Below are 19,501 nucleotides of genomic sequence, written 5' to 3' on the forward strand. Positions count from 1 at the left end.
TTTGTCTCCACGTATTTTTTGATTTCTTCTTTGATTTCTTCGTTGACCCAGTCGTTGTTCAGTAGCATTTTGTTTAATCTCCACGTATTTGTGGCTTTTCTGATTTTCTTCCTATAGTTGAGTTCTAGTTTCATACTGTTGTGGTCAGAAAAGATGCTTGGTATTATTTCAATCTTCTTAAATTTATGGAGACTTGTTTTGTGGCCTAATATGTGATCAATCCTGGAGAATGTTCCATGTGCATTTGAAAAGAACATGTATTCTTCGGTTTTTGGATGGAATGCTCTGTATATATCTACTAGGTCCATCTGTTCTAGTGTGTCATTTAAGGCCAATGTTTCCTTATTGATCTTCTGTTTGGATGATCTATCCGTTGGTGTAAGTGGAGTGTTAAAGTCTCCTACTATTATTGTGTTACTGTCTATTTCTCTTTTTATGTCTGTTAATAATTGCTTTATATATTTAGGTGCACCTACATTGGGTGCGTAGATATTTACAAGTGTTATATCCTCTTGTTGGATTGTTCCCTTGATCATTATGTAATGCCCTTCTTTGTCTCTTTTTAAAGTTTTTGTTTTAAAGTCTATTTTGTCTGATATGAGTACTGCTACCCCAGCTTTTCTTTTCCTTGCCATTTGCATGGAGTATCTTTTTCCATCCCTTCACTTTCAGTTTGTGAGTGTCTTTAGGTCTGAAGTGTGTCTCTTGTATGCAGCATATACATGGGTCTTGTTTTTTTATCCAGTCAGCCACCCTATGCCTTTTAATTGGAGCATTTAGCCCATTGACATTTAAAGGAGCTATTGATAAGTATGTACTTACTGCCATTTTTTAACTTTTTTTTTCCTCAGTGTTTTAGTAGTCCTTCTCTGTTCCTTTCTTCTTCTATACAGAATTGATGGTCTCTTTAGTTTGATCTCTGTCTGAAAGCTCTACTCTTTAACTCCCCTCCTCCCTCCTTTTATGTTTTTGATATCATATCTAACCTCTTTTTCGTGCATTTGTATCCATTACCCTCTTATCATGGAAATAGATAATTTTTCCCATTTGTGGTCTTCTCTTTTCCCCTTAAATCAGTCCCTTTAACATTTCTTGTAGCACTGGTTTCTTGGTGACAAACTCCTTTAATTTTTGCTTGTCTGGGAAATTTCTGATCTCTCCTTCCATTTTGAATGATAACCTTGCTGGGTAGAGTATTCTTGGCTATAAGTTTTTTCCTTTTAGCACTTTAAATATATCATGCCACTCTCTTCTAGCCTGTAAGGTTTCTGCTGAGAAGTCAGCTGATAGCCTTATGGGGTTTCCTTTGTATGTAACTTGACTTTCTCTTGCGGCTTTTAGGATTCTCACTTTATCTTTAACTCTGGGCATTTTGATTATGATGTGTCTTGGTGTGGGCCCTTTGGGTTTATCTTGTTGGGGCTCTCTGTGCTTCCTGTACCTGGATGTCTGTTTCCTTCCTTAGGTTAGGGAAGTTTTCATCTATTATTTCTTGAAATAGATTCTCTGCCCCTTTGTCTCGCTCTTCTCCTTCCGGGACACCTATAACACGGATGTTAGTGTGCTTGATGTTGTCCCAGAGGTCCCTTAGACCGTCCTCACTCTTTTTAATTCTTTTCTCTTTTACCTGTTCAGCTTGGGTAATTTCTTCCAGTCTTTCGTCCAGCTCACAGATCCGTTCTTCTGTATCCTCTACTCTGCTTTTGAGTCCCTCTAGTGAATTTTTCATTTCCAGTATTGTATTCTTCATTTCTGATTGGTTCTTTTTTATATCTTCCATTTCTTTGTTGCCATTCTCACTGAGTTCATCTATTCTTCTCCCCAGATCAGTGAGCATCCTTAATACTCTTTGTTTGAACTCTCTGTCAGGTAGGTTGCTCATTTCTGTTTCACTTAGTTCCTTTTCTGGGGTTTTGTCCTGTTCCCTTACTTGGAATGTATTCCTTTGCCTCCTCATTTTGCCTCTTTCCCTGTGCTTGTGTCTGCGTATTAGGTAGGTCAGCTACGTCTCCTGCTCTTGGATAGGTGACCTTATGTAAGTGATGGCTTAGGAGGCCTGCAGTGTGCTTCCCTCAGTTCTCAATGTTCCAGGGGTGACCCCTATGTGGGCTACGTGTGTCCTTCTGTTGTGGCCTGTTTGCTCTCCCTGTAGGCGCCCAGGGAGGCCGAGTTATGCTCCTGGCCGGCTGTTGTAATGCTCAGCTGCTTGTAGTTGTTGTGGGCCCTTCAGTCTCTTTATCAGGTGTGGGGAGCCCCAGCACAGTTGGCTGCAAGTTCTAATACCACATTTGTGTTGCAGTATTTCTTTTAAGTGAGTAGGCCCCCAGCGTGGCAGGTTGTTAGGTTCAGGGGCTTACAATTGCTGTAAGCCTCCAGCCTTTAGGTCTCTTGTCAGCTCTCTGAGGATTGCAGCTGGGTGGGGCTGGCCTCAGGCACGGAAGCACCCAACTGTTTCAGGCTTTGGAAGGTGGGGCAAACCCCCTATGTGGGTCTTTGAGAAGCATAAGTCTTCTGCAGCTGACAAGCCCTGCCACCCACAGGTCCACACACAGTCAACACAGTCCTGCCCCATGTGCGCGCCCCGACCTCCTGAAGTGGACCCAGTCTCTCCCCAGCGGGAGGCCCACACACTCCACTGCCGCCCCACACTCTCCACCCACTCCTTGTGCATGCCCTGCTCCTCTGAAGTGGGCTCAGTTGCCAGGCTGCAGAGAATCCAGTCACCAACCTATGTAGGCCCACAAGTTGCCTGAGGGCTTGTTGTTGGGTGGGGCCAGTCTCTAGGGTGGGTTGCCTGCCCTGGCTGAGCTGGATTAAATCGGTGCTCTAGTGGGTGGGGCCGATCCTGGGCTAGCAGGCCCCAGGGAGGACTCCAATGGTGTCTGTTTCAGCATGCCCACAGCGGGCCACGACAATGGCCGCCGCCAATGTCCCAGTCCCTGGAGACGTCTCACCTCTCACCGAGATGCACTCAGGGCCTATCAGGTGAGTCTCTTTTCACCAAACCACTATGCACCTTTCTTTCTGGTGATTTTAGGATGCTTTCTGAAATGGGTGAGTTTGTGCGTGGGCCCTTTAAGAGCCAGTTTTAGTTTCTTTGTGAACCAGCTTTTCTGGGGGTACTCCCCAACGTTTTAGTAGCAGGCAAAGTCAGATATTATGCCGCTTGTCTCCATTGAGCTGGGTCCACAAAATGCCCACAGCGTGGTCGCTCCCCGGCTCAGGGCCCCGCTCCTCCAGGGAGGGCTGCATACCTTTGGGCTGTTCCCGGGCAGCCGTGAGGTGCTGCAGCTTGTGAAGGCAGTGTTTTTCCTCTCCAGAAGGGAGTTTCTGCCTCTTCTAACTCAGTTAGGATTGTCCGTTGTTGCAGGAGTTCCTCTTATCCAGCTTTCAGTTCTATCTCAGGGGTAATTTTTCCACGAGTAGTTATAAATTGGCTGTGTCTGCAGGAGGAGGTGAGTTCAGAGTCTGCCTATGCTGACATCTTGACTTCTCACAGGGTTTTCCTCTTTTATTTCTAATTTTATTTATTTGAGCCTTCTCTCTTTTTTCTTAGTGAGTCTGGCTAAGGGTTTGTCAATTTTGTTTATCTTCTCAAAGAACCCGGTCTTAGTTTCAGTGATCCTTTCTACTGGTTTGTTTTGGTCTCTATTTTGTTTACTTTTGCTCCATTTTTTATTATTTCCCTCCTTCTACTGACTTTGGGCGTTGTTTGTTCTTCTTTTTCTAGTTCTGTTAGGTGTAGTTTAAGATTACTTATTTGAGATTTTTCTTGTTTGTTGATGTGGGCCTGTATTGGTATGAATTTCCCTCTTAGAACAGCTTTTGCTGCATCCCATAAGAGTTGGTGTGATGTATTTTCATTGTCATTTGTCTCCACGTGTTTTTTGATTTCTTATTTGATTTCTTCATCGATCCAATGGTTGTTCAGTAGCATGCTGTTTTGTCTCCATGTACCTGTGGATTTCTCAGCTTTTTTTCTTTTAGTAGATTTCTAGTTTCATAGCATTGTGGTCAGAAAAGATGATTGATATGATTTCAATCTTCTTAAATTTATTGAGGCTTGCCTTGTTTCCCAACATAATGGTCTGTCTTTGAGAATGTTCCATGTAGACTTGAGAAGAATGTGTATTCTGCTGTTTTTGGATGGAATGTTCTATACATATCTAGTAAGTCCATCTGGTCTAGTTTTTCATTTAAGTCCACCATTTCCTTGATGATCTATGCTTTGATGTAAGTGGGGTATTAAGGACCCCTACTTTTATTGTGTTGCTGTTAATTTCTCCCTTTAGGTCTGTTAATAGTTGCTTTATATACTTTGGTGCTCCCGTGTTAAGTGCATATATATTCGTAAGTGTTATGTTCTTGGTGGAATGTCCCTTTTATCATTATATACTGCCCCCTTCATCTCTCACTGCCATTTTAATCTTGAAGTCTGCTTTGTCTGATGTAAGTATGACAACACCTGCTTTCTTTTGCTTGCCATTTTCTTGGAGCATCATCTTCCATCCCTTCACTCTGAGCCTGTGTTTGTCTTTAGAGCCGAGACGTGTTTCAGAGAGGCAGCATCTTGTTGGGTCTTGTTTTTTAATCCATCCAGCCACTCTGTGTCTTTTGATTGGAGAATTCAATCCATTTACATTTAGAGTGATTACTGATATATGAAGGCTTAGTACTGCCATTTTATCTCTTGTTTTCCGGTTGTTCGATATTTCCATTGTTACTTTTCCCTTGTATTTATGTCTGCCATTTCAGTTTGGTGGTTTTCTGTGATGGTTTCCTCAGTTTTCTCTTTATTTATGATTTATTTTTTGTTTAGTGGTTACCATGAAGTTTGTATATAAGATCTCATAGAGGAGATAGTCCATTTTCTGATAGCCTCTTATCTCCATTAGCCTATGCAGGTTCCACCTCTTTTCTCTTCCCCATCTAAGTTATTGTTATCCCAAATTATTCTCTTTTGTGTTGTGAGTTTGTGATTAAAATGAAGCGTTTATAGTTACTTTTGATGCTTTCCTTCCCTTTATCTTTATGTTATAATTGTTTCCTAAACTGTTCTGATAGAGAGTTGCAATTTTCTGATTTTCTTCGTCTATTTCTCCTTGCTCAAGGCTTTGTAAACCTTTGCCTTTTTGTTTCAGGTATGACAGTATCCTTGATCATGTCTTGTTAAGGGAGGTCTAGTGGTGGTGAACTCCCTCAGCTGCTGTTTATCTGGGAAAGTTTTTATGTCTCCATCATACCTGAAGGATAGTTTTGCTGGATGGAGTATTCTTGGCTGGATGTTTTTGTCTTTCAGTATTTTGAATATATCATTCCAATCTCTCCTAGCCTATAAGGTTTCTGCTGAGAAATCTGCTGAAAGCCTGATGTGAGTTCTTTTGTAGATTATTCTCCTCTGCCTTGCTGCCCTTAATATTTTTTGTCATTGACTTTTGTCAGTTTTACTATCATATGCCTTTGGAGAAAGTCTTTTTGCACTGATGTAATTAGAAGTTCTATTGGCTTTATATACTTGTAAGTCCAGTTCCTTCCCCAGGTTTGGGAAGTTCTCAGCTATTATGTCCTTGAACAAGCTCTCTGCTTCTTTTTCCTGCTCTTCTCCCTCTGGAACACCTATATTCCTTATGATGCATTTCCTAATTGAGTCAGGTATTTCTCAAAGAATTTCTTCATTTTTTCTAAGTCTTAGTTCTCTCTCCTCCACCTCCTGAAGCATTTATATATTTCTCTCCTCTAATTCACTAATTCTGTCCTCCAGAACATCAGCTGTGTTTTTTAAGGTTTCTAGATTGTTTTTTTAAATCTCATTCACTGTGTTCCTCATATCTAGAATTTGTTTGGTTTTTAGAGTTTTAATCTCTTTTTTAAAGAATTCCTTCTGTTCATTAATTTTATTCCTGAGTTCATTGAACTGTCTGAGTTTTCTTGTAACTTGTTAAATTTCTTTATGACAACTATTTTGAATTCTCTGTCATTTAGATTGTAAATTTCTGTGACTTGAGGATTGATTTCTGGAGACTTGTCATTTTTCTTCTGCTCTGGAGTGTTAACGTACCTCTTCATGGTATTTGATGACGTGATCCTTTGCAGGTGCATAGTGGTAACAGGAGGTCACAGATTCCACCTGCCACCAGGGGTAGGGAGGGAGGGCAGGAGCTGTGTTTTCTGAACTCGCTACATCTTCAGGAAAATGTGCCCCTGAGCCTAACAACCTGCCACGCTGGGGGCCTACTCACTTAAAAGAAATACTGCAACACAAATGTGGTATTAGAACTTGCAGCCAACTGTGCTGGGGCTCCCCACACCTGATAAAGAGACTGAAGGGCCCACAACAACTACAAGCAGCTGAGCATTACAACAGCCGGCCAGGAGCATAACTCGGCCTCCCTGGGCGCCTACAGGGAGAGCAAACAGGCCACAACAGAAGGACACACGTAGCCCACATAGGGGTCACCCCTGGAACATTGAGAACTGAGGGAAGCACACTGCAGGCCTCCTAAGCCATCACTTACATAAGGTCACCTATCCAAGAGCAGGAGACATAGCTGACCTACCTAATACGCAGACACAAGCACAGGGAAAGAGGCAAAATGAGGAGGCAAAGGAATACATTCCAAGTAAGGGAACAGGACAAAACCCCAGAAAAGGAACTAAGTGAAACAGAAATGAGCAACCTACCTGACAGAGAGTTCAAACAAAGAGTATTAAGGATGCTCACTGATCTGGGGAGAAGAATAGATGAACTCAGTGAGAATGGCAACAAAGAAATGGAAGATATAAAAAAGAACCAATCAGAAATGAAGAATACAATACTGGAAATGAAAAATTCACTAGAGGGACTCAAAAGCAGAGTAGAGGATACAGAAGAACGGATCTGTGAGCTGGACGAAAGACTGGAAGAAATTACCCAAGCTGAACAGGTAAAAGAGAAAAGAATTAAAAAGAGTGAGGACGGTCTAAGGGACCTCTGGGACAACATCAAGCACACTAACATCCGTGTTATAGGTGTCCCGGAAGGAGAAGAGCGAGACAAAGGGGCAGAGAATCTATTTCAAGAAATAATAGATGAAAACTTCCCTAACCTAAGGAAGGAAACAGACATCCAGGTACAGGAAGCACAGAGAGCCCCAACAAGATAAACCCAAAGGGCCCACACCAAGACACATCATAATCAAAATGCCCAGAGTTAAAGATAAAGTGAGAATCCTAAAAGCCGCAAGAGAAAGTCAAGTTACATACAAAGGAAACCCCATAAGGCTATCAGCTGACTTCTCAGCAGAAACCTTACAGGCTAGAAGAGAGTGGCATGATATATTTAAAGTGCTAAAAGGAAAAAACTTATAGCCAAGAATACTCTACCCAGCAAGGTTATCATTCAAAATGGAAGGAGAGATCAGAAATTTCCCAGACAAGCAAAAATTAAAGGAGTTTGTCACCAAGAAACCAGTGCTACAAGAAATGTTAAAGGGACTGATTTAAGGGGAAAAGAGAAGACCACAAATGGGAAAAATTATCTATTTCCATGATAAGAGGGTAATGGATACAAATGCACGAAAAAGAGGTTAGATATGATATCAAAAACATAAAAGGAGGGAGGAGGGGAGTTAAAGAGTAGAGCTTTCAGACAGAGATCAAACTAAAGAGACCATCAATTCTGTATAGAAGAAAAAAGGAACAGAGAAGGACTACTAAAACACTGAGGAAAAAAAAAGTTAAAAAATGGCAGTAAGTACATACTTATCAATAGCTCCTTTAAATGTCAATGGGCTAAATGCTCCAATTAAAAGGCATAGGGTGGCTGACTGGATAAAAAAACAAGACCCATGTATATGCTGCATACAAGAGACACACTTCAGACCTAAAGACACTCACAAACTGAAAGTGAAGGGATGGAAAAAGATACTCCATGCAAATGGCAAGGAAAAGAAAAGCTGGGGTAGCAGTACTCATATCAGACAAAATAGACTTTAAAACAAAAACTTTAAAAAGAGACAAAGAAGGGCATTACATAATGATCAAGGGAACAATCCAACAAGAGGATATAACACTTGTAAATATCTACGCACCCAATGTAGGTGCACCTAAATATATAAAGCAATTATTAACAGACATAAAAAGAGAAATAGACAGTAACACAATAATAGTAGGAGACTTTAACACTCCACTTACACCAACGGATAGATCATCCAAACAGAAGATCAATAAGGAAACATTGGCCTTAAATGACACACTAGAACAGATGGACCTAGTAGATATATACAGAGCATTCCATCCAAAAACCGAAGAATACATGTTCTTTTCAAATGCACATGGAACATTCTCCAGGATTGATCACATATTAGGCCACAAAACAAGTCTCCATAAATTTAAGAAGATTGAAATAATACCAAGCATCTTTTCTGACCACAACAGTATGAAACTAGAACTCAACTATAGGAAGAAAATCAGAAAAGCCACAAATACGTGGAGATTAAACAAAATGCTACTGAACAACGACTGGGTCAACGAAGAAATCAAAGAAGAAATCAAAAAATACGTGGAGACAAATGAAAATGAAAATACGACATGCCAGAATTTATGGGATACAGCAAAAGCGGTTCTAAGAGGGAAGTTTATAGCAATACAGGCCTATCTCAACAAACAAGAAAAATCTCAAATAAAGAATCTAACAATACACCTAAAGGAACTGGAAAAAGAAGAAAAAACAAAGCCCAAAATCAGTAGAAGAAGAGAAATGATAAAAATTGGAGCAGAAATAAATGAAATAGAGACTAAAAAAACAATAGAAAAAATTAATAAAACCAAGAGCTGGTTCTTTGAAAAGATCAACAAAATTGACAAACCTTTAGCTAGACTCACCAAGAAAAAAAGAGAGAAGGCACAAATAAGTAAAATCAGAAATGAAAGTGCAGAAACTACAACAGATACCTCAGAAATACAAAAGATTATGAGAGAATACTATGAAAAGCTATATGCCAACCACTTCGACAATCTGGAAGAAATGGATAAATTCTTAGAATCATACAACCTTCCAAAACTGGGTCAAGAAGAAGTAGAGAATTCGAATAGACCAATCACCCGTAAGGAGATCGAAACAGTAATCAAAAACCTCCCCAAAAATAAAAGTCCAGGACCAGACGGCTTCCCTGGTGAATTCTACCATACATTCAAAGAAGACTAATACCTGTCCTTCTCAAACTCTTCCAAAAAATTGAGGAGGGAGGGAAGCTCCCTAACTCATTCTACGAAGCCGACATTACCCTGATACCAAAACCAGATAAGGACAACACAAAAAAAGAAAATTACAGGCCAATATCACTCATGAACATAGATGCCACAATCCTCAACAAAATATTAGCAAATCGCATACAACAATACATTAAAAAGATTATACACCATGATCAAGTGGGATTTATTCCAGGTATGCAGGGATGGTTCAACATTCGCAAATCAATCAACGTAACACACCACATTAGTAAAATGAAGGATAAAAATCACATGATCATCTCAATAGATGCAGAGAAAGCATTTGACAAGATACAGCATCCATTTATGATAAAAACTCTGAATAAAATGGGGATAGAAGGAAAGTACCTCAACATAATAAAGGCCGTATACGACAAACCCACAGCTACTATCATCCTCAATGGTGAAAAACTGAAAGCTATCCCTCTAAGAACAGGAACCAGACAAGGATGCCCCACTGTCACCACTCCTATTTGACCTAGTACTGGAAGTCCTAGCCAGAGCAATCAGGCAAGAGAAAGAAATAAAAGGGATCCAAATTGGAAAGGAAGAAGTGAAACTGTCACTATTTGCAGATGACATGATTTTATATATAGAAAACCCTAAAGAATCCACCAGAAAACTTTTAGAAGTAATAAACGAATATGTTAAAGTTGCAGGATACAAAATGAACATACAAAAATCAGTTGCATTTCTATACACTAACAACGTAGTAGCAGAAAAAGACATTAAGAATACAGTCCCATTTACAATAGCAACAAAAAGAATAAAATACCTAGGAATAAACTTAACCAAAGAGGTGAAAGATCTGTACACCAAAAACTATAAAACATTGCTGAAAGAAATTGAAGAAGACACAAAGAAATGGAAAGATATTCCGTGCTCTTGGATTGGAAGAATTAACATAGTTAAGATGTCCATACTTCCTAAAGCAATCTATAGATTCAATGCAATCCCTATCAAAGTTCCAACAACATTTTTCACAGAAATAGAACAAAGAATCCTAAAATTTATATGGAACAACAAAAGAACCCGAATAGCTAAAGGAATCCTGAGAAAAAAGAACAAAGCTGGAGGTATCACACTCCCTGATTTCAAAATATACTACAAAGCTATAGTAACCAAAACAGCATGGTACTGGCACAAAAACAGACACACAGATCAATGGAATAGAATCGAAAGCCCAGAAATAAACCCACACATCTATGGACAGCTAATCTTTGACAAAGGAGCCAAGAACATACAATGGAGAAAAGAAAGTCTCTTCAACAAATGGTGTTGGGAAAACTGGATAGCCACATGCAAAAAAGTGAAAGTAGACCCTTACCTTACACCATACACAAAAATTAACTCCAAATGGATTAAAGACTTGAATGTAAGACCTGAAACTATGAAACTTCTAGAAGAAAACATAGGCAGTACGCTCTTTGACATCAGTCTTAGCAACATATTTTCAAGCACCATGTCTGACCGGGCAAGAGAAACGATAGAAAAAATAAACAAATGGGACTACATCAAACTGAAAAGCTTCTACACAGCGAAGGAAACCATCAACAAAACAAAAAGACAACCTAACAATTGGGAGAAGATATTTGCAAACCATACATCTGATAAGGGCTTAACCTCCAAAATATATAAAGAACTCATGCATCTCAACAACAAAAAAACTACCAACCCAATTAAAAAATGGGCAAAAGACCTGAACCGACATTTCTCCAAAGAAGATATACAGATGGCCAACAGACACATGAAAAGATGTTCAAAATCACTAACTATCAGGGAAATGCAAATCAAAACTACAATGAGATATCACCTCACGCCTGTCAGAATGGCTATAACTAACAAGACAGGAAACAACATGTGTTGGAGAGGATGTGGAGAGAAGGGAACTCTCATACACTGCTGGTGGGAGTGCAAACTGGTGCAGCCACTATGGAAGACACTATGGAGATTTCTTAAAAAATCAAGGATAGAACTACCATATGACCCAGCTATTCCACTGCTGGGTATTTATCCAAAGAACTTGAAAACACCAGTGCGTAAAGATACATGCACCCCCGTGTTCATTGCAGCGTTATTCACAATAGCCGAGACTTGGAAGCAACCTAAGTGCCCCTCAAGGGACGAATGGATAAAGAAGATGTCGTATATATACACAATGGAATACTACTCAGCCATAAGAAACGATGAAATCCAGCCATTTGTGACAACATGGATGGACATTGAGGGTATTATGCAAAGTGAAATAAGTCAGAGGGAGAAGGTCAAATACCGTATGATTTCCTTCATTAAGTAGTAGATAATAACAACAATAAACAAACACTTAGAGACAGAGACTGGATTGGTGGTTACCAGAGGGGAAGGGTGGAGGGAGGAGGGCGAAAGGGATAGTTTGGCACACGTGTGTGGTGATGGGTTGTAATTAGTATTTGGGTGGTGAACATGATGTAATCTATGCAGAAATAGAAGTATAATGATGTACACCTGAAATTTACACAATGTTATAAACCAGTGTTACTGCAATAAACAAACAAAAAATAATAAGAAAAAATGAACCCTGCTAAATTTGGCAGTAACATTCCAAATTGGTCCAAAACCAAACATCTTTTGGCTTAAGACAAGAAGCTACTCATGTACAAATCTGACCCAGACCAGGCAGCAGAGAACAGGCTGCTCTCAAGAACACCTGACAGTAAGGGCTGCCTTTTCAGACAAGCAGTCACACTCCATGGAACATCACCTGTCAGTGCAGGAGGCTGCCCCCGACACGTGCTTTCCACACCCAGCAATCCACCACTATCATGTCTCCCCTTTTTAGTCATACCCAGACAACATTTCTCAGGTTCCCTGGCACTCTTGCATTTTGGGTGTGGCCAAGTGACCTAGTTTCCTCCAACAGAACATGAATCAAAGTGTCACGTGCCACTTTCAGCCTCACTCATAAAACCCACCCATGCTGGCTCCTCTATACTCTTTCCTTCTTCCAGTTGACCAAGAAGGCAATGTGTCAGGGTGAGTGTTGAAGACAGCAAAGTAGCCATCAGCCTGGTCCTTGACAGACAGTAGGAAATAAAGCCACCCTCCTTACGTCCACATCCACCCAGGACTGCGCACAAGAAGAAAATATGCTTTTTTATTAGCACCGGGTGGTTTTTTAATTTCTGCAGCCCTGCCCAGCCTAATTAACAGGGGTACAACTGGGACGTTGCTGACATACAAAGTAGCAATAAACTAACTCTCTCCACTCACACATCGGCTAATTAAGAGCACAGCATCAAGATTCTTTCCACAAAAAAATCGTAAAACAACCAGTGGTCTCCTCTAAGAACTTTAGACCAAAATCAGAGCTCTGTCACTGGGGACCCAGGAAACGCTGGTGAGACAAACCCAGCTTTCCAACTCTTGGGCAGTTGGCTGATGGTTTGATCAAGGAAGGCAGCAATGCCCAGACACACTCACCTTTAGGAAGTTCTTCACCCACTCTGGGTTGTAGCAATTATTCTCCCGGCATATCCTCTCCACCTCCTTGATCTGCCTTGTCTTACAGGTGGCCTGAATGTATTTCAAGTGCACTTCTGGATCCTGGCTGAAGTTCACAATTGAACCCAGGAAGTAGAACAGGCCTATGAAGAGAGACTGTTCCGTTTTGTGCCTTCCTGATACCACGTGCCTTCTCTACGGTCGTAGCCCACCTGCCCTTGATGGCCCAGCCCACAACGACCTTGATCCATTTTCCAAGTGCCCACAGCCCACTCAGACTTTATAATCTACGTGAAGTTCAACAGCTCTGGCATCTCCCAAAAATAGCTAGTCAAATTTCCACCAAATTTAGGAGGTATACCTGGGATGTTCTGATGTAAAATACTCACTATGTGTGTACACGGAATCCTTTTGGGCGGCCCAGGTATACCTTAGTTGGTCCTCTTCAAGAATAGTTCAAACTGAGGTAACCTAAGAGGGCTCTGTGACTGCTGCTCTAAAAAGACATGCCAGAAACAGAGAAAAAAGCAATGGCTTCACACAGGAGCCTCCAACTGAAGAGTCTGCTACCTAACACTGAACTGATGGCACAGACGGGAGCCACTACGGACTGGGTTCCATAATACCCAGAGACACTGATTTCCTAACCATTACAGGCTCCAGACAGGAGGTACCAGTAACAATAGCAGGACATGATACACCAGAGAAGACCACTTTCCCCAAGAGGTCTTTGGCTGTAACCTGGGGATGGAACTGGCAGCCCCAAGGGGATGGTTCCCACCAACCCTACCCTACTGCCATCTCTCATCCCAAAGCCACCCAACTGCTGCTGCGGTAGACTTTCCTGTGATGGCATCTCCTGACAAGAAGGCCAGATCGAGTGAGAGCAGGTCTTGCCTTCATTCCTCCAATGTCACAACCTCACAAGGCACATGGCAGTGGCTTGATGCCCCACTGGACAAATGCTTTGGCTCTGTCCTAGGCAGGCCAGATAGCTGCAGCCTGTCCCCAACAGACCCTCAATTGGGAAAGCCATCCCCTGACTAGTACATTTCTTGGTGTGATGCCCACAGTGGGCAAAGGAAGCCAACCAGGGCAGGCCCGTCAGCCCAGTGACTGCATGCCTCAAGAGCTCCATGTGGCTCTCACTCAGGGGAAGCCATAAGCCCTGATGATTTTCTTCTTTTTTGTAACACAAGTGCCTGACTTAAGCTTTGATTGCCAAGGCATCCACTTCAAAGAGGGCTATCTCTAATAAACACATTGCCAGCCACATGCCAGGCCACCTCTCCCCCAACTGAGGCTCCTCTGTTTTAGGGATCTTGGTTGATTTCGATAGCTAACCATTTGGGCCAGTGGGTTTTTTTTTTTTTGTCGTCTTCCTGTGCTTTCAATTCCTGCTCTTATGTTTTAAATTCACCAATAAAGAGTGAGCCCACGAAACCCTAGTCCCCTACCCTCAACCTCAATAAAAGCAGAACCCCAGGCCTGTGTGCTCTCTCTTTCTCTCTCTACCTGAAGCCCTGCTGTGTGGCCCCAGGTGTGCTATGTAATTTCCAGGTCCGGTGAGTAATAAACCTTTATTTTTCCGAAGTTTCCTGATGGTTACTGCTGAAGGGCAATCATAATAAGAACCACAAGGGCCAGTCCAACCACAATATTAGTTATTGATATGCTGAGACCAGCACAAAACACTCACCCTCTAAGGGCTGTGCACTCCACTGCCACTAGCTCAGGGTTTCAGGTGAACTCCGTGGCAGACTGTGCCACAGAGACGCTCAGTTCCACAGAGGCTCCAGAGGCACAAGGGGGATTCTAAGTCTCCCTACACCAATGCCAACCAACCAATTTCTTCCTTTGCAAACACCAAAAAAGCTACCTAAGCTGGGTAACCCACACGAGAGAGCAGGAATCTTCTGCCATTGACCAACACCTGAGGTGGTGAGTGCTACATCCCACTTGGCTTGTAGGAAGACTGTTAGGTTGGGCAGGCAGACAGTGACACCCAGGCGTGGTCAGCCAGGGGCTGCACAGTTTACCTTCGTAACTCTTGAAGGATTCAAACAGTTCCACCAGGGACTGCATGCCCAGCTGTTTGTGGTACTTGGAGGCCACCTGCACACACAGCTGAAGGTTCTGTCTGATGCTGGCAGACAGCAGAGCACGCAGGCACGCCAGAGAATCCTCCACCAACAAGGAGCCAAAGAAGGTGACGAGCCACCGAGAAGCAAGAATAATCTGTCCACAAACATGTACATCTTAGATGTTGCCACCACTGGCAAATACTAGATCAATTTTTCCCTCCAAGTGTGAAAAACATCAAGAAATTTCCACTTAAAACAACAGAAGAGCAACTATCCCTCGTGGTGAAAAGTGGGAGCTGGGAGTAGACTTGCCACAAGACACTGACCTCAACTGTTTAATGAGCTGTCAGAGACCCTGCAGTGCTCCATGGCTGATACTAAACCCTATTCTATAAACTGGAATGCAATAGCTATTTAGCTTTTGCTAACGGTTTCAGACATCCCTGCTAGAGTTGTCAGTAAGAGGTTCTCCCTATTAGACTAAGTCAAAGGTGATAGAGAGAAAGAGGTGATACAGGCCCAGCCGTGTGGCTGAGCAACTGGGGTGTGTGTGTGGGCTGAATGAGAACTGCTCATAGCAGTGACGAGGCTCACGCACAGGAAAGGCACACAGCACAGTCCCACAACAACCCACTTTGGAGATTTGGAAGCATGTGACCCTAACGACCAGGGAACGCCGTCCACAGTGGGAGTGCCCCAGGGGCATGCCATACCTCGGGACTGAGGAGGTGAGTGTGGACCACAGCCCTCTTGATGTCGTAGAGGTCGATGTAGTGCTCCAGTGCTCACTGCAAGAGGCCCGCCTTTTCACAGAGCTGGGCGATGTGGGCCCGATCGTAATGCGTTAACATCTGCTTTCCAAGGATGGCATCTGCAACCTGTGAAACAGTGAGTTCAGTAAGAAAGCCTGACAGGTGATAACTTTTTAAGGGCAGCTGCTCAACCATGCCTCCAGGCACAGCTCCAGAACCAGAGCTCATAGGAAGGAGAAGCGCCTCCCACTTCTGGGCCCCTGCACACATCCGTGCTCCCATAGCAGCAGCAGCTACTTGTGGGTCCTGAGCAGAGTGCTGGCCATCCTTCCAAGTCACCTGAGGCTCTTCGATTAAGGCTCTGTCCTCTCAGTTGCAGAGCTGGCCCAGCACACGTGGCTGAGGCTCTGCCACGAAGCGCTGTTACTACAATCAGTGCAGGCTGTTGCTCTGGCTTTTTAGCCACCATATTCATACAGTTTTCCCTGACAAGGTCAATGTGAGGGCTTGAGTCTACCAAGGCTTCCTTCTTTAATGAGCTCAAGCCTCAGACTAGTAATAGTCAGAATTAGACCCAAAATTAACAAATCCTGTATTTACTAGACTTCTCTGGTTAAAGGCAGAATTAGGAGCAGCAGGTTGCGTTTGAAAAACAACAAACACTCCTGGAAAGAATTTCAATGAGGCTTAACATTATCTTTAAATAAGTTAACTCTGGGCTAAGAATATGGGTCAGTAGAGCAATTCCGCTGCCTTGCTGAGTGATCTGACCTTCCATATCAAACAAGTAGCTTGTCTTGATGAAATGCAGCTTGGGTGCCTTCACCGGCCACCCAGCACACTCTTTCCAATTCCTTCCAGGTTATGGAACACCAATCAAGTATGTAGGAACCACAGACCTAGTCTAACATCACAATGCTCCAGGATTACACACACTTGGGGCTCCCTATGGAGGAAACGCTCCAAACCAAGGGCTGAGAGCAGTTTTGTATCATCTGGCACTTATCTGCTGCCCCACCCTCTGCTTCCTTCAGATCTATCCTTACTACCTTCTTGTTTGAAACGTTTCCCCCTTATTAGAACAACAGTCCAGTTTAGAGAACTTAGAAAACATAGATAAGCCAAAAAGAAAACATCAACCAGCCTCTGACATCCAGAGAGGACTGGCCCAACCTTTCAAGTGCTGTGCTCAGCCACACGCCCATTCAAGCTGCCCCGCTCTGGGGTCTGGGCTCTCCTTAGGTCTATCTGCTCAGTTTCTGAGTGGTGCTTAGTTTCTGTTTCAAAGCTCATTTACTAAAATCTGTCATATATAATCACCAAGTCATCAGAGTTCAACAGAATACCAAACAACAAATTAACAGCACTTTTGTGTCCTAGAGATGGGATATGACCACACAGCAGCATCTAACTTGTAGATATGAACAACCTGAAGTAACAGAACAATATAATTAACATATTGTTTCCTAATTACAAAAACAATATATGATTATTAAAGAAAAAACAAATTAGAAGACAGATAAGAACAAATAGAATTTCTACAATCCTATCCACTCAGACAACCATGGTTAACAGCTTGATATAAATTCCTCCAAATTCTTTTCCTGCATGTATATCCAAATTTAACCAAAAATAGCACATACTTATGATTTGATCATACCTCCCGCCCAACTTTCAGGTCAAGAAATGCCCCACCATAATGAGATACCATTTCACACCCATTAGGATGGCTATTACAAAAGCACAGAAAAAATACAAACATGCACAGAAAATAACAAGTGTTGGCGAGGATGTGGAGAAATTGGAACCCTCATACACTACCGGTGGGAGTGTAAAATGGTGCAGCTGCATGGAACACACTATGGCGGTACCTCAAGAAGTTACACATAGAATTATATATGATCCAGCAATTCCAATTCTGGGTATATGCCCAAAAGAACTGAAAACAGGGCCTCAAACTGATACCTGTACACCAATGTTCATAGCAGCACTATTCACAATAGCCAAAAGGTGAAAAAAACCCAAGTGTCCATCAAAAGATGAGTGGATAAACAAAATGTGGCAAACACATACAACAGAATATTATTCAGCCATAACAATGAATGAAATTCTGATACATGCTACAACATGGATGAACCTTGAAAATAACATGCCAGGTGAAAAAATTCAGACACAAAAGGACAAATATTGTATGATTCCACTTATATTAAGTGTCTACAATAGGCAGATTCATAGAGACAGAAAGTAGAACAGAGGTTACCAGGCGATGGGGGAGGGGATGGGGAGTTACTGCTTAATGGATACAGAATTTCTGTTTGGGGTGATGAAAAAGTTCTGGAAATATACAGTGGTAACGGCTGTACAATACTGCAAATGTACTTAATGCCAGTGAATTGCACACTTAAAAATAGTTAAAATGGTAAATTTTGTTACATATATTTTACCACAATGAGAAAAAAAAGGAAAAGAAATGATGCCCTAATTGTAACTGTTTCTATGAAAGTCTTGCACCATGGATTCTGGAAATCCCTTGCAGGAAAGTCCTGGAGAATGTCCACTGAGGCAAAGATCAACCTCTGGCATGAGCACAACCCAGCCCAAAGCCACTGCGTCTCAGTGTGTGAGTCCCACACAGAAGTGAAACATGTGCTCAGGGCCCTGGTTTCAGCCTGGAAATGTCACTTGCCTGGGGTGCATGAATCAAGTTCATCTCCAACAGGCGAGTCTGGAGGTGCCCCTCAGATGGGCGATTATTCTTCAAGGCATCCAACAAGAAGGAAGTACACTGCTGAATTAAACTGTTTTCCATGAAAACGTCTACAATCTGAAACAGATCACAAGCCACATTTTTACTCAAAGGAAACTGTTTTGTTTTCCTATTGAAATAGTTCCTGAAATTGAATTTCATTTAGAAATTCAACAATTAGTTTCTTCCTTTGCATTTTCTTACACCATCAAAATTCATGTAATTCATAGCCATTATTTATTAGTAGGTAATATTGTGAAATTACATCACCTACATCATATTCACCAACAGGGCATTTTACTTGAGTAGATTAAAGGATGTACTTTTTTCACATATGAATCCCCAGAATCCTCTGAGGTAGTCAAGCAACCCTTTTTTTTTTTTTTTTTTTTTTTTTTGCTGAGGAAGATTCACCCTGAGCTAACATCTCTGCCATCTATTTTGTATGTGGGTTGCCGTCTCAGCATGGCTGATGAGTGGTGTAGGCCCAGGATCCAAACCCATGAACCCAGGGTGAGGAAGTGGAGCACGTGGAACTTAACCACTATGCCACAGGGCCGGCCCCAAGCAATCTTAACAACCCATTACTTAATCAAACCCTAGAGGCAGTCAATACCTGGTGTCTAGCCCATATACTATCATTATTTTATTCAGGCACAACTGGAAAAATCCAAACATTGACTTAGACACCAATCATTAAGGTTAAATTTATGTTAATTTAAAGAAATAAAAAGCCTTAATAAGAGGTGAGATATAGGTAATAAATTTACTAATTGAGTAATTGTTTCCATATTTAAAGTACATGAAGAAAGTTTATATTAAAAATACTTAAAAAAATATGTAATATAATTCAGATGTAAACTAGAGCCTTCTTTCCCCTTGAGATCTTCGTAAGTTTGGCTCAAATCCCTTGATCATGATCTCTAAAACATCTGCAAATTCTAAGATGTATAAACCCAATATAACTGTACTTATTATTTCTATACAGGTTGTTGATTGTGTTAGCTTGCTTCAAGCTTCATTACATACCACTGTATTACCCAGAGCCTGTTGTACACAGTTTACTGAAGGTGACTTGTCATGTGTGTACATCTAAATACTAAGTACATTATACTAAAATAATGGGCTTATGTTCACCTAACTCCAGGTTAGTCAGACACCCACAAGATGAAAGTCTGCAGATTCGAGGG

The 19,501-nt window shown here is 41.8% G+C and overlaps 1 protein-coding gene across 1 annotated transcript in view; it reads right to left on the minus strand.

Moving 5' to 3' along the window:
• Positions 1-19,501, minus strand: part of CLTCL1 (clathrin heavy chain like 1) — a 118,370-nt gene that overhangs the window by 37,581 nt on the left and 61,288 nt on the right. Inside the window, 4 exon segments of the mRNA XM_058532261.1 lie at positions 12,709-12,872; positions 14,769-14,967; positions 15,527-15,691; positions 18,252-18,389. Of these exon segments, the coding sequence (XP_058388244.1) occupies positions 12,709-12,872; positions 14,769-14,967; positions 15,527-15,691; positions 18,252-18,389 (666 nt within the window).

The sequence above is a fragment of the Diceros bicornis genome, chromosome 35 (genome assembly GCF_020826845.1).
Source record: "Diceros bicornis minor isolate mBicDic1 chromosome 35, mDicBic1.mat.cur, whole genome shotgun sequence".
NCBI lineage: Eukaryota > Metazoa > Chordata > Mammalia > Perissodactyla > Rhinocerotidae > Diceros > Diceros bicornis.